General features: G+C 30.4%; 1 protein-coding gene across 2 annotated transcripts; it reads right to left on the reverse strand.

The window, feature by feature from the left end:
- Positions 1-9,343: 9,343 nt before the first annotated feature.
- Positions 9,344-15,903, reverse strand: LOC124933941 (ribonuclease II, chloroplastic/mitochondrial-like). Of its 2 annotated transcripts, none has more exons than XM_047474390.1 (14): positions 15,576-15,903; positions 14,811-14,970; positions 14,494-14,607; positions 14,334-14,411; positions 14,141-14,272; positions 13,838-14,056; positions 13,526-13,708; positions 12,799-12,861; positions 12,607-12,713; positions 12,371-12,520; positions 11,410-11,569; positions 10,819-11,214; positions 10,223-10,447; positions 9,344-9,868 (listed from the first exon to the last, which is right to left on the reverse strand). In XM_047474390.1, exons 1-14 carry the CDS (start codon positions 15,839-15,841, stop codon positions 9,812-9,814), a joined length of 2,310 nt encoding a protein of 769 aa, XP_047330346.1. In that variant the 5' UTR covers positions 15,842-15,903; the 3' UTR covers positions 9,344-9,811. The 2 variants fall into 2 exon arrangements, with proteins under 2 accessions (XP_047330346.1, XP_047330345.1); XM_047474389.1 differs by having other exon boundaries at positions 9,344-9,872; positions 15,576-15,902.

A 15,903-nucleotide genomic window follows, 5' to 3' on the forward strand; every position in this document is an offset into this window, starting at 1 on the left:
AGGTTATTAATTTATCGAGTATTAATTTATAGTGGTTTTATTGTAGATGGAAATCCGTTACGAAAATTTGAGTAATTTTAAATTATTATATATATTTTGTAAGACGAATTTGACAATAAATGAGAGAAATAACATTTTTTATATTTGATTTTGAATATTATATATCTTCATGCGAATTTGAAAAATAATTAATAATTTTTTTTAACTTAAAAAATAATTTTGCATATTCATAAATATATAAGTGAAGTCAAATTTAGTTTGAATGATTATATATCATTTCTTTTATTGAGAATTTGACACAAGATAAATATATTTGTTATACACATGAAAAAGAGTTCCAACACATTCATTGGGGTTTCTTATAGTATAATGATTAGATTAAAATGTATTTTGGGATTTTAAATTGAGGTTTTTTTTTATCTAAGTACCTTGAGCTCTCTTAAGTATTAAGGCTAGCTCTAAAGCTTTTTAAGATCCGATCATTACTAAGATATAGAGGAAGCTTCTCATTTGGAAAAGTAAAATAATTTTTAAAGGTGGTCATTTTAGTCCTTATCAAGAATATTGTTATTTCTTCAATACTAACTTATATGATGTCTCTATTTTTCCTCCCAAAGTGTATGGTCGTGAAGATAAAGAGAATTGTGTGTAAATTCTTATGGAGATCTTGTAATCCTTATTTTCTTATTTAGTGAGTTGAGATAAAGTTATATTAATAAAATAGCATGGGGCAGGGCATCCACGATCTTGTGGCTTTCAATAAAGTCTTATTATCCAAATATTGTAGTAGAATTATATCTAACAAAAGAGTACTTGGGTTAAATTGATTAAATGTAAATATGGTCAAGATAAGTCTGGTTGGTTCATCAAGTGATCATATAGACTCATGAGATGCAACATTTGGGGTGGTATATATGCCATGTGGAAGGTGTATCAGGAGAGTTCAATTTTTATTGTGGGTGATGGACGCTCGATTAGTTTTTGGGATGATACTTGGTGTGGTGGTGAATGTTTGGCGAATGTTTTCCCTGAACTTGCTTCTATTTCCTTTTATAGAGATGTTTTCGGTAAAAGATATGTTTGATATTCGGTCTAGTAAATTTGCTAACCATATTAGATATACAAGAAGATTGAACATAGAGGAAAGCATGTTCAACTATAGACTTTTATTCATAGTTAGAAATAAGGGGTTAAACATGTCCTCTCGGAATTCTATGCGGTGGTATGATCTGAATAACTTTAATGTGAGACGTTGTTAAACTTTGTTCAATAAGGTCAGCCTCATTGATATTTGTTAGGAAAATTTATGGGAGTTTAAGATTCCTATTAAAATATCTTTTTTGGTTGGATTGCTATTCACGACAGAATTATCATTAATGATATTTGTATGCAAAAATATATGTGTTATAAGGAAAGTGGAGACGGTTTTTCATCTACTTTTATATTTTCATGTTGTTGCAAGTATATGGAGACTTGTTAAATTTGAATGGAATCCAATGGGTTATGCTAGAGATCGTCGTTGGCTATTGGGAGACATGAATTGGGATGACTAAAAAGAAAGACTTAGAAGATAGATTTATATCCCTATTATTTTCTGGTGGACTATCTAGTTGGAAAGAAATTGGAAAATATTTAACAATCAAAGTAGATTGTTAAGTATTATTCACAATATCATTAACATGACGATATTGGAAATTAGATGCGAAAAATATGTGGATAAGTGTGGAGACCTTATTGCTCTTCTTGAAAATCTTCGAGTTAATTAATTATTTTTTATTTTTTTTCATTTTTATGTTATGCTTTTATAGTTGTGTTTAAACAGTTTTTATTTTATTAAATGAATTATTTAAAAAAAAAATCCAACATATTCATATTATAACCCAAGATTTTTTAAGATGTCACAAGTCTTATATTCGATTCTCACTAAGATTTTTTTAAGTTTGAAACGGATATCATTTTATACTCCTAATTTCACATCACTCAATTCATTAATTAAAATACTAAAATATTCTATATTTAAAAAAATAAAATTTATTTTATCATTATATATTAATATTATTTAAGTGATCTTTATACAAACACACACAAAAAAAAAAAAAAAAAAAAAAAAAAAAAAAAAAAAAAAAATCTCTTCAAAATTATCAATAATAACTAGTTTTTAAATAACTCAATTCATCATTGGAGTGATTATTCTCCCTTATTAAACAAATCAATTAAAATATACAAATAGATAATTTTTCGTTTTATATTTTAAATCTTTTTATATTCTTAAGCTTTTCATATTCAGGCTTTTCATATTTCTAAATTTTGTATATTCGTAGACTTTTCATTATCCCAATTCATTTCATGTATATATAGGCCTGTTTAACAATAAAAATAATCAATACTGTTATTGTAATATTGTCTCTGTCTATCTTCTTGTTTTTTACTTGGTATCAGAGGTCCTGAATAGTTTTTTTATCGATCCTAAAAATGGAAAAGAACAAAATTATTTGTTTATTAACCTCTTCTTTCCTCCAACTTATTACTATGAAATTGAATCAACAAATTTCATACTTTGGCGATCTCAAATTATTCCAGTAGTAAAAGAGAATTGTTTTTTTTTCTTATGTCAACCGAACACTTCTTGCCCCAAGCCCAACTCCTACTCCGGTAGAAGGAAATTCAGTTACAACCATTATCATTAATCCCGCCTTCGAATCATGGGAGGAACAGGATCAACGCATCATAAATTGATTTCTCAACAACCTCACCAAACCTATACTTGCTCACGTTGTTGGTGATGTTTGTAAAACATTATTTTGTCTCTAGATGACCCTAGAAAAATATTTACAACTCAATTTAGGGCTTGGTTAGTTCAATTACGACTTATTATTCAAACTAAAAAAAATTAACAAAAACTATGACCTATTATATGACACTAGAAATATTCTAATGCGATGCACACGTATAAAAATATAAACAAAAAAAATAATTAAAAAAATATATAATAATATGTATTCAATGTTTAAAATTCTTAATAAATCATGAATAATATATTAAAATAAAAATAGACACTCTCAATATACATTTTATTCACTTCGATAAAACAATACATCTTCCCACATATCTCATCACATATTTTTTCTCAATGAATCTCTCATCTCGTGACCTTACACTTAAACTTTGGTCAATCAAATATTTGATTCATATTTTTTAACATTTAGCATTGTGACCTCACACTTTGGTCAATTAAATATTTGATTCATATTTTTTTAACCACTTTCAATTGTTACCGGTCTATTATCCATCGACAAACCACATTCCAATAATACTTGGTTAAAAGGTTGTACTTGTTTTGTTAGGTTGCAAGTTTGAAACAAACATATAGAATTTTTAATTTTATTTTTAACCTTTTTAAGTTTATGGGCGGGTTAACCCACAATCCGACCCAAATATTTATTTACTCTCACATATATATCCAAATTAACCGCATCTCTTGACCTAGTAATCTGTACACTTTGAAATTAAGCATCAATATATATATATATATATATATTAGTTAGTTAAAAAGTTGAACTTATATTGTTAAGAATGTCCTGCGTTAAATTTGGTGTTGAATTTAAAATATAAAGTCTTAGTAACCTAGTTGGTTAAATGGTTGTACTTATTTTGTTATGTTGCAAGTTTGAAACATATATATAGCATTTTTAATTTTATTTTTAACCATTTTAAGTTTATGGGCGGGTCAATCCACAATTCGACCTAAGTATCTATTTACTCTCACATATATCCAAATTAGCCACAGCTCTCGACCCGGCAATCCGGACACTTTGAAATTAAACATCAATATATATATATGTGTGTGTGTGAATTCCATTACCGATTTACTTGCCTCTATCGGCAAAAAAAATCTCCGATTTGGATCTCTTCACCTACGTTCTTAGTGACCTCAGTCCTAAATATTATTCTCTTATTGTTGTTGTAACAACACAAGTTGAACCGATGAGCAATGAAGATCTCACATGACTTCTTATAAATCAAGAACAATGTCTTGAACTCTCTCATTGGGACGTCTCAAATAGATCAGTGGATATTGTTATCATCGAAGATAGTCACAAATGGAACTCTAAAGGGAAATTATGGGGCTTATCATCTTCCTTCAAAAACTCTTGCCATTACTCTTTTAATGGGCATGAAGGAGCTAACAGAAAAAGTCTTCTTGGGCCTAGCGTTAATGGGCTATGTGTTATTAGGCTGAAAATAATAGGCACAGTATTGGTTATAATGGGCCTAACAAACAGTCTTGTAATGGACAAAGTATTTTTTCTACAAGTCGTAACGGAGGAAATAATCGTCCTAAAATGCAACACTTGTGTGAGAATTGGTCACACATCTAATAATTGTCATGCTCATATACAATGTCAATTATGTAATATTTTTAGGCTTCAATCTACAAATGTTGTCGTCAGTTTGATCAAAAATTTATGCATATTAATCCTCATGAAACAATGATGACATCAACAACGGTCATCTCCGATCCCGCTTTGTATGCTTATTCGGGTGCATCAGATCATATTACTACTAATCTGGAAAATCTTCAAACTCATTCCCCTTATCAAGGTATTGAAAAACTATTTGTCAGTAATGGCGAGTCTTTGTTAATTTTTAATATTGGCAACTTCAAGATTAATTTTGTGCCAAAACTACTATATCTACGAAATATTTTTCATGTACCTCACATATCGAAAAATCTTTTGAGCATTACTCGTTTTACGGTTGATAATAACGTCTTCTTTGAATTTCAACCATCCTATTGTTCAGTAAAGGATCGCACTATAAAGATAGAGGTACTTCGGGGAAAACTTAAAGAAATACTATAATATATTTCTTTGTCACCTACAAATAAACAAGATATTATTGGTACCCGGTCCTCGGCAACATGACATCATCATTTATGACATCCATCAATTTTTATCACATCATATCTTATTTCACGTTTTATGTTACCTATAATTGGAAGTAAATATGTTCCATTTTGTGAAGTTTGTCAATTAAGGAAAGCACATAAACTACCTTTCAACGTCTCCTTGCCACAAACTGACTCTCTACCTGATTTAATTCACTCTGATGTATGGGTTTCATCTCCAGTTTTTTCAAACTTGAGTTGTCGTTACTTTGTACATTTTGTTGATGACTTTAGTCACTTTACATGGGTTTATCCGATCCAAAAGAAATCTAATGCCTTAATGTTTATTAAGTTCACAACTTTAGTAGAAAATTAGTTCACAAGAAGGTTAAAATGTTTCAAACTAATTGGGTGGCGATTACCGCAATCTTGGATCCTTAATCAAGCTGAAAAGAATTCAACATTGTATTTCTTGTCCATACACAAGCAAACAAATCGGTACGGTTAAACATAAAAACTATAATTTAACTATGACATATGAGGTATTAATAGCTCAATCATCTATGTCATCTACATATTGATATGTTGCTTGTCTCATTGTTTCTTATCTCATCAACTGACTTCTCACACCCGTTTTGGACAATAAATATCTATATGAATGTTTGTATAAACGAACACCTAATTATGAATCTATGAAAATTTTTAGATGTGTGTGTTATCCTCTAACGGTGTTATACAATCAACACAAAATAGATTTTAAATCTATTCGTGCATGTTCATTGGCTACAGTCCCGATCACAAAGGATATCGGTGTCTACATATTCTTATTGGTCGTATCTATATTTCACGACATGTTATTTTATAAACAAACATTCCATTTTTCAACTCTATAAAGCCAAACCACTCCTCCATCTCGTCCACCACCACCAATATCATTCATAAATATATTCATCCCTACATACCAAACAACCATCCTATCATCTTCATTATCTACATTTATTCTTCCCCAAATCACCTTATCTGATTCACCACTTAAGGAAACATTATCATCATCGTTGTCATTCCTCATCATATGAATCACCACCATCATCAACCATCAATCATATATCTTCACCAAACAAGTGACCCAACCCACTTACTCGTATGCGTGGGCTCTCCACCATCATTCATGCTCTGGAATGCTCTTCACACTATATGATCACACGTGTTAAAACTTGTGCTCTTTATAATGTAAACTTTACAATAATCTCCATCTTTACACCCACCTTTTTCTGATGCCAATAAAGATCGTCAATGGCGTTTTGTCCATGTCAATGATTTTAATGCTCTCATTGAAAAAAAGATGTGATCTATTGTTCCTCAATTCTCTCAAAATATTGTGGGATGCAAATAGATTTTGAAAGTCAAACAAAAAGTTGACGGTTCCATTGAACGTCATAAAGCCCGTTTAATTGTAAAAGGTTTTCATCAACAAGAAAACATTGCTTATCTAGAAACTTTTAGCCCGGTTGTGAAATCTACTACCATCTGAACTATCTTATCTCTTGTTGTCACTCATCAATGATTAATTCATCAACTTGACGTCAATAATGCCTTTTTATATGAAACCCTACAGGAGGAAGTTTTTATATCTCAACCCTCTAGATTCATAAATTCTAACTATCCTAATCATGTGTGCAAATTTCACAAATCTCTCTATGGTCTCAAACAAGCCCCCCATGAATGACATACAACTTTGAAAATTGTTCTTCTCTCCTTTGGTATTCATTAATCTAAAAACGATACATCTCTATTCATTTCACTCTCCTTATATTACATTCTTTTTTCTTTCTTATGTGGATGATATTATCTTTACTAGCAACTCCTCTTCTCACATCTCATATATCATCTCTCAACTCAGCCACATTTTTCTCATCAAAGATTTAGGATCACTACACTACTTTTTGGTTTTGATGTTCACCGTTCTACTTCTGGTATTTTTCTCTCTCAATCCAAATATATCAAAAAAATTATTCTTCGAGCCAATGTGAGTGATTCAAAACCTCTTAATACTCAAATCTCGTATGGATCATCATTATCTCGACATGATAGAGACATTCTTCCTGATCCATTCCTCTATCACAACATTGTTAAATCTTTACAATATTTGATCCATTCCTCTATCACAACATTGTTAAATCTTTACAATATTTAACTATTAATCGACTAGACATTTAATTTGTTATCAATCGTGTTTACCAATTTATGCTGTCACCTAGAATCTTCAACTACAATACATAAATAATATATATATGATAACAATATGATAACTATTAATCGACTAGAAATTTAATTTGTTTCATTTGTGAAGGATGTTTATATATATATATATATATATATATATATATATATATATATATATATATATGAATAATTTTTCATTTTATATTTTAAGTTTTTTTTATATTATTATGCTTCTCATATTCTTTAACATTCATTTTAAATATATATATTATATATTATCAATGAAAACATATAATATTTTTATTATAATCTTATCTTTCTCTATCTTTCTATATTCTTATCGTTTACCTTTCTTTATATCTAAGAATATTTTTTTTAGAATTAAAGAGAAATAGCATGACACTCTACCGTCATGGTTCTATATTTAAACTCAAAGCGCTTCAGATGTAATCGTACTCGTGATCTTTTAGTCTCTTAAGACGACTCTTACCACTGGACTAACTTGATAAATTTAAATATTGTAATTATTTGATTGTTAGATCTTTATAGTTAAGGGTATATAACATAAGATCCTATCAAACAATACATAAAAAAAAAATATTTAAAAAAAATATATAATTCTTTCATGATTTGAATTCTCCCTTGTACCACAAAGTTTATGTATATAAAAAACCTAATTAAGTTAAATATTTTTATTAATTTTAACATTAAAATATTACATATCTCTATATATATTTTTTTTAATTTAAAAATAAAAATTGCATATAACTTTCAATCCCAAACTATAATCGCTATTTCCACTAGTTGATAAAATAACTTAACGGGTTTTACAAATAATTGAATTCTGAAGTCTGTCAATTATTTTGATTACTATTATTATAATGTTAGATTTTAAAAATATTAAATATATATTCCATTTTCAAGAAGTTAAAATTGAAAATTTACTTAAAATCTTTATTCAAGAATAAACTTATAAAATAAAAAAAAATATTTTCTCGTACAAATTAACCTTTAAGAATGTTATTATTATTATATATATATATATATATATATATATATATATATATATATAATTAAGTATTTTTATATATACATCATTTAAAAATATATATAATCAAATATAAAATTAAAATTTTAAAAAATCATAAGTAAAAAATATTATAAAAAATTATATTTACAAAATTAGTTATATTAATTTATTTATTTAAATAAGTAATAAGATTTTTTAATTTATAAATATAAATTCATATTTTTTATCGTATAAAATGATAAAATTGTATTTTTTTATAAACTCAACTGAAAAATCGTAAGTGTTTATTTTAATTTATTTCAATACCGTATTATTATTATTATTTTTTATTAGAAATGTATTAAGTCATCATTTGATATGAATTTTTTAAAAAATTTACTAACTTTTTTATAAATTCTCTCCTTTATCAAACTACTCTCTTTTATTATCAAACATTTACTTTATTTTTATTAAATTTAAATATAAAAAATATTTTAATAATTAAATCCATTAAAAATTCAAATAACTTTTCTTTTCTTTTTATCAAAGAATATGCTTTTTATTTTATTTTTGACTAAATCTCAAAAAATCTAGATCAAGCAAACTCACTAAGTGGGTGTATTTAAGGGTGATATCAACTTGGGTTGGATCGGTTAAACTTAATCAAAAATCTACCTAGTAAATTTGATATATTGGAAGGTTTGATAATTGTTTAAATATTTAATTCTATATATATCTAATAATTTATATTTGAAATATTTTTAACTGACTTTAAAACAATTAATTAAACAAAATTAACTAAAAAACATTAATATAATAACAATTTTAAACAAATTTTCTCTAATATTTACTAGTGTTAATCATAACAATGATTCAGCTCAGTTTGAATACTTATTTTGTATTAGTTTTCTAAATTCAAAAATAAATAAATGAAAGACCCTAAGTTGAAATTAGGGTAGTGCTGCTGCTCCAATAATCAACTCTAGTTTAAAAAAAAAAATTACTTTAATTCCATTAGAATTCAAATTTTAAATTCAATTCCACATTTTAAGTGCTTAAAACAAATAACATAATTGAAAATGGTACCCCCAATTCCAATGTCAATTCATTCATCTATATCCAAATAGATTCCCAATTCCAATTTCAATCCATTCATCTATAACTGGAACTTGAACTTGTCTTAGCATATAGACATTTAACATGACTATTGACAACCATAAGAATCAAGAAAAATTATCAGATTCTATTTTTCAATGTTTCAATGCTGCAGTCAATATCCTAAACCTCAAAATTTCTTACATTTTAAGTGTGCCTACTAGGAACCATTTCCGTATTCGAATAACATGTTTACAAATTCTACTCATGTCGTCCTAAGTCGAAAAAAATAATCCAGTCATGGGAATCAATTCTCTCGATTCCCATGTGATTTGATTCTGCTTTACTCTTCTAGTTTACAGTAAATAATAAGCACTTACCAGAGATTAGTGTTCTTCTCAGTGCTTCCTCGTGCAATTGGTAAATGTTGTTTCTCCCTCCCTGGAAGCTGTGAGTAGCACATAGGAACCATCTTTTCTGGAATCTTTGCCAACATTTGAACTATAAATATTAGAATGCCAAACTTTCTTATACTCCTCGGCCTACTTCCTTTAGAGACAGAAAATCAATGCGTGGATGAGCTTCTACCACCTTAACTACCACTTCATCACCAATTTGGACCCCGACAGAAACCCATGCAGAAGCTTGAATACCTACCTGCAAACCACACAAAATCGTGAATTTCTCAATAATCCATGTTATGGTTTTGAGAAAAAACCTACTTGTTTGATCTGGGGTTATTTGAAAAGGAAACTGGGTTATGGTTTGAAAATCTTGTTTGATGCAAAAGTGGATTATTTAGGATTAGTTAAGTTAAATGACTAAAATATCCTTTTGTATTTAATATTTAAATTTTATAAAAAGTAACGGGTGATTTTGGTATTTTGATTTATGATTTGAACGATGAAGTAATTGGTGATGTATAAGAGATAATTTGGATTAACAACCAGACCACACCAGTAATTATTCCAGAAAGCTACATAATCCTTGGAAGTTCTATGGCTTACCTCAATTATCAACAAAGCAGCTGTCCTGTCTTTAATGAATCTGAGGACCAAAGCATGAAACTTTGCATCTTTTGGTTGTCTCCTTAAGTACTCTAATACCCAATACCTAAGACTGTTGTTACACACTTTCTTTACGATTCTAGTATTCACGTTCACAATTGATCCCATTCCTTCAAGCTGACCAGATGAAAATGTTGGAGACTCGCCTCTAAGAAATGCCTTGACCTGTAAATGAATTTACACACAAATAGATGATGATACAACTTTATCCAGTCAATAAATAGATGGAGTAAAATGGGCTGTTTTCTACGGGAATTTTGATAATGTAATAAAAGAAAACAAACAAACAAATCTACATTTGGCTAAAAATTCCGGACCACAAATCAAAATTTTGGCACAAATTTAGTGTCATTCTTCCAACTTTAATCTAATTCAATCACATTTCATACCAAATACAAAAAATAAACACATTCACTATTTACTTTGGCAATTTTCCAAGTTGATTGTGTGGATGATTGTGACAAATTACCTGTTTCCAAATAGGACTAACAATTTTAACCACATCTAGAACACGACCAAGAAAGAAAGGAGATGACCTGATAATGTGCAAGAAGATCCATGTATCGTCTAATGGGAGAAGTAAACTGGACATAACCAGGAATCCCCAAGACCCCATGGCGGATAGGCTTCCGATAATCCATCTGAGCTGCACGCATTACCCTTACAACAGCTGAGCTCCTAACAGGTCCTTCAGGTAAGTGAGAAAATGCAGATATATCAATATTTGATTGGGGTTGTCCCCTGAATGGCAAGGGAATATTATTAGAAGAACCAAAAGTCGCTATAGCTTCTCCGCAGAGTATCATCATTTCTGAAACGAGTCGCATTGCAGGTTCAGACTGATTCTCAACATATAGATTGATTGGAGGTTCTGGATCCTCAGGATTAGCCACTTTGATTCGTGCCTCTAATGTTGCTGTGTCAATTGCTCCCTACATAATTCAGTAAAGGTCAAGAACATCATGCATAACATAATTAGATAGAAATCAAAATTACTACCTTTTTTTCTCTTTTTGAGACACTAAATTAATTTGATAAGCACAAAGAAAACAACCATAACAAAAATGAGCATTCTTAAGAACTACAAATAATTCCATATTACACTTTTATGCAATTGAAGCAACCACCTGTTGTCGGCGCCAATGAAACCGGAGGGATGCAGCCTCTTCTAAAATCTTAAGTTCCGCCTCCTCCTCTAAGTTCAGATAAAGCAGTTCAGTTGCAGTATGGTATGTCAGCATATAGGTCGGTTTAATAATAGAGTTCTCCACTGAAACTTCTGCAATACTAAGACAGATATTGTACTTTAATTTAGGTTGGCATTCCAAACACACACAAAATCACAATATTTTTAATCCAGGTGTTTTCAATAGGAATATGTCATATGTTATTATTCCACAAGACCGTGAGCCATTTTATGTAATTAGTTTAGGCTCAAAAACTATTAAAGAGTAGTTAGTAGTATATAACTATGGAGGTTTTCTCCAAGCTTCTCATCTAAGGGCTTAAGCCATTCCTTTCTGATCTCTTCTTACATTCTATTATGTCATCTCCTTGTTTGAATCGATTCACATTTAATCGTTACGGAATCAAACATGAGACTTATGGTAATCCCTTGTTTGAATCGATTCACATTTAATCGTTACAGAATCAAACATGAGACTTTATGGTAAGACCCTAAACTACCCGTGGTACATTACTAATTTCTCAACCTATCTGAAAGGGCACACTTAGAAAAATGCAGGAGCATATTCAACACAGACCACACTGGGCTTGTTTGATCTGGGGTTATTATTTGAATAATCAGCTGGTTATTTTCAAATAATGTTGTTTAATGTAGGTTATGGAAAACCAGGTTATTTGGGGTTATTTGAGTAAAAGGACATTACAAACATAAATATATAATGAATACATAATTTTTTTTTAAAGAAACTTAAGAGTTATTTGGTTGATGATTTGAATGATGTGATTAATGAGGGGGGTTGTTGATTAGATAATGGAAAATCAAACAAGGTCTTAGAAAATGCAGGAGCATATACATCATAGTACACACTTTCACAAAATGCATAGCATAAATAAAGGACACACCAGCCGTTTGAATGTAATACAACAGAAACAGTAACAGTTCTGCACTTCACTCCCTGCTTCATGCTCATTCCTTCCATCGCTAGTTTCTCAGGAAACATTGGATAAGTTGCAGTTGGAAGGAAGACAGATGTTCCTCTTCTCAAGGCCTCTCTATAAGGAAGGAATCTCTGAGAATCTTCTTGAACTGTCACAGAAATTGCAACTAAAAATTCAGAGTTAACTAACCTCCAGGCTACCTGTATATTTTGCTCCCAGGTTGAACGAAGCTAGTAGGATCTGCCACATGTATAAGGACTTGAATTCGGCCATCTTCCATTCGTCTTGCACTTAATGCATCATCCAACTGCATATTTTTATCCAATTATATCTGTAATAAAAATATATTTTGATTGAAAGCTGTACAGATGAAAAAGTTCTTCTAACTTCACCTCATCAGCCTCATCGACATCAATTGCATAAACTTTCAGGTGACTTAGATCAATTCTGTCAGCCTATATTAAGGACAACAGAAAGATGAACAAGGAAGAACAAAAAGGTCATGTAATTCATCAACTAATCTATAGACATAAATAGATTCACATAATCGTGCAAAATGAGATGGATATTATCAGTCAGAGAGGTGTAGTTCATTATTGCAATTTCCTAATCAATAAGTAGCAAAGATTTGAAGTTTGTGATACTTAGCATATTTTTGTTGGTGTATGAAAGCACAACTTATTATTTAATCTAAATGATTAAGTGCTTATTTAAATTAAGTTCATATGATCATTTTTAATTAAAATCACTTAATTATAAGCTAAAAAATATGACTTCATTTGGTAAGTTATGAATGACTTAACTTGATAATTGATAATATAGTAAGAACATCCCAAAGACAATTTTAACCCCTAAAAATTAATCAAATTACGTCACTAGAAGGGTATCTTTATTGACTTTCCCAATATTAGTTCCACATTTGATTAAATCAACTTAAATATAAATACTTAAAATTCAGATATTTTCATATTGACTTATTCATCATTTATTTTTCACACAGTTGCTCATTTGAAACTTAAGAAAAAATAGTATTAAGCATTAAACACTTAATTATCAGTTTTATCAAACCCACCCTTAACTCAGCATATATTCAGATCAAAGAACTGAAATTAAACTCACTTCATCTGGATCAATAGACTCTAAAAGAAGACTTTCAGCTGCTGATACAACTTCATCTGAGTGATGAGTATGAATGTCGAATTTCAAGAGATCAAGATTGACATGCACAGGGAAATACCCAATGTCAACAAGAAGATCGACTGCCGAAGATGATGCCTTCACCAGACCCACCGCCTTCAGGATCTGAAAACAAGAAGCAGATCTATTACAAAAAAGATAATAAGAGATTGTGTAACAGTAAGATTACATTTGCACTCCAATTGTTCCCAACTTTTAAAAAATCCTGAAATTTGAAGAGGCTAGGGAAAGCACCATTTCAGCTGTCTTTTGATCATCATTTTTGCAAGCATCTATGGCATAAGCTTCAAGTGACTTGATCCTTTTGTGAATTTTATGCTCGGTTGTCCATGAAGATTTGCTTGGCTTTGTAGATGGCGACATTGACTTGGCCAATTTTAGTAACATCACAAACTCATCAAACTCCTTATCAGCAGCTTCTTTCAAAAGCTTATTGCGTTTAAGTTCTTCCACCTAATTTCACACCAATCCATACTTCTGTTAATTTCAATAGCTACTAAGACCCAAAAAATGGTTCTACATATCGTCTTGATATACCTGCAGTACTGTCCTTGGACAATAAACAGAGCAAGGGCCTCGACTCTCCAGCACTGTGAAGTAAAACTCGTCGTTCGAAAGTAAAAAGTGGGTGCAATAGCTTTCAAGTGGCTCCGTACTACCAAAAATCATCTGTTAGAATGGGTTAACACATTAGATGAGCAATAAAAAATAATAAATCAAATTATTTTACCTGGGCTAACTCTACAACTGTCACCGACTTGCACTTTTCTAGAAGCTCGATCCAAGCAAATTCAAGCAATGAAGGATCCTGTACCATATCATAAAAGTAAAAAGTTAAATCCAATCCTCATGACCAAAGAGGATGAAAAATAAGTAATGTTTTCACAAACCAAATTATCTTGAGCTTTCTGGATGAAATCACATATCTCTGTATGGTCAAAATTTTTAACACCAGGAACAATAAAAGTTATTTGCTGTGTTTTAATGGAAGTCGTAACACCATTCTGCATCACAAGAAAACCAGTACAAAATCAGATTAAGAGAAAGCAGATAACTCTTAGGCTATGTTTGATTCAGGCATAATTGAAATTAAAATTATGATTCTTATTCCAAATCTAATTCAAGTTATCCACATTCAAACATATAGCCTTAACCAACTAAAACAGCAATCTATTCAATAAACAGCATTTAAATTATTCTATAGAACCTGATCAGCAACAATCCAGCTTTTCTTCCCATCGGGCTTCTGAGCAACAGCTAGCAATAACCTATCAGAATCTTGTTTGAACTCCAAAAGAAAACCTTTCTTCAGTTCCCTCCTCTCAAGCTTGTCTTCAAGAAGTGGTTTATTGCTTGTAAACCCCATCCTGTGTAAGGAATAAAATATATGTTACTGTCGCGGACCATATCAGAATAAACAGTTAACTGAATGGTTCCTCTAAACTCTATGCAAGAGAAAGTGAGTACCATGATTATATCAAATTCTTCAATAGAATGAAGAAAGATTTAAGGTTGGATTAGGTCTATGGATTTGAAATGAGAGAACTTTGCATTAATTATAACATGAAATTGACATGTAATTGATAGAGATTGTCATATGCATACAAATATGTATTGGATACCCATAAATCTCCATTTGAGACACATAAATCTCTCTAATGCTATTTCAGTTCCACCCTTCTCACTTCAGAATTGCTATTCTATCTATGGTTTCTCTAAACACACTAATTAAATTGCATAATTTTATAAACAAATTCCAAAGGGAGAAAAAATGATAGAAAATAAAACAGGGTTTGCTTCTAACAACCCACATACAATTTTACATTACAAGGAAACAAAGTGAATTAAGCTTAGTTTAGAAGACTATCTCTACTCAGGTCTTGTAGCTATTGTGGAAATTTCAGTTATACCCATGAAATGATTTTGAAAAGAAAAACAAAAAAAGTAGTTTATTGATGAAACTAAGGCATACTTTTCGCTTAGGCGAACTTTCTTCGGGTAGCGCAAATTCTGGAGGTCATCCATGACTGTATGATTTAGATTTTGAGCGGAATAAGTTGGAATCAGTCCACGGAAATTTAGGGTATCCGGATGAGAATTCCGAAAAGTAAAAGCAAAGTTGGTGATTGTTCGACATTGTAGGGTTGGCAATCGACAGAGATGACAAGGAATGGAAGGAAGGGGAGGCGACGAAACAGAGTTGAAGATTGAGCAGGGGCTCACAGCTCGAACCACCATGATTATGTATTCGCAGGTGGAAACATGGGGGAGTACTGAGAGATGTATGTCTTGAGTGGCTG

The sequence above is a fragment of the Impatiens glandulifera genome, chromosome 4, assembly GCF_907164915.1.
Source record: "Impatiens glandulifera chromosome 4, dImpGla2.1, whole genome shotgun sequence".
Lineage (NCBI taxonomy): Eukaryota > Viridiplantae > Streptophyta > Magnoliopsida > Ericales > Balsaminaceae > Impatiens > Impatiens glandulifera.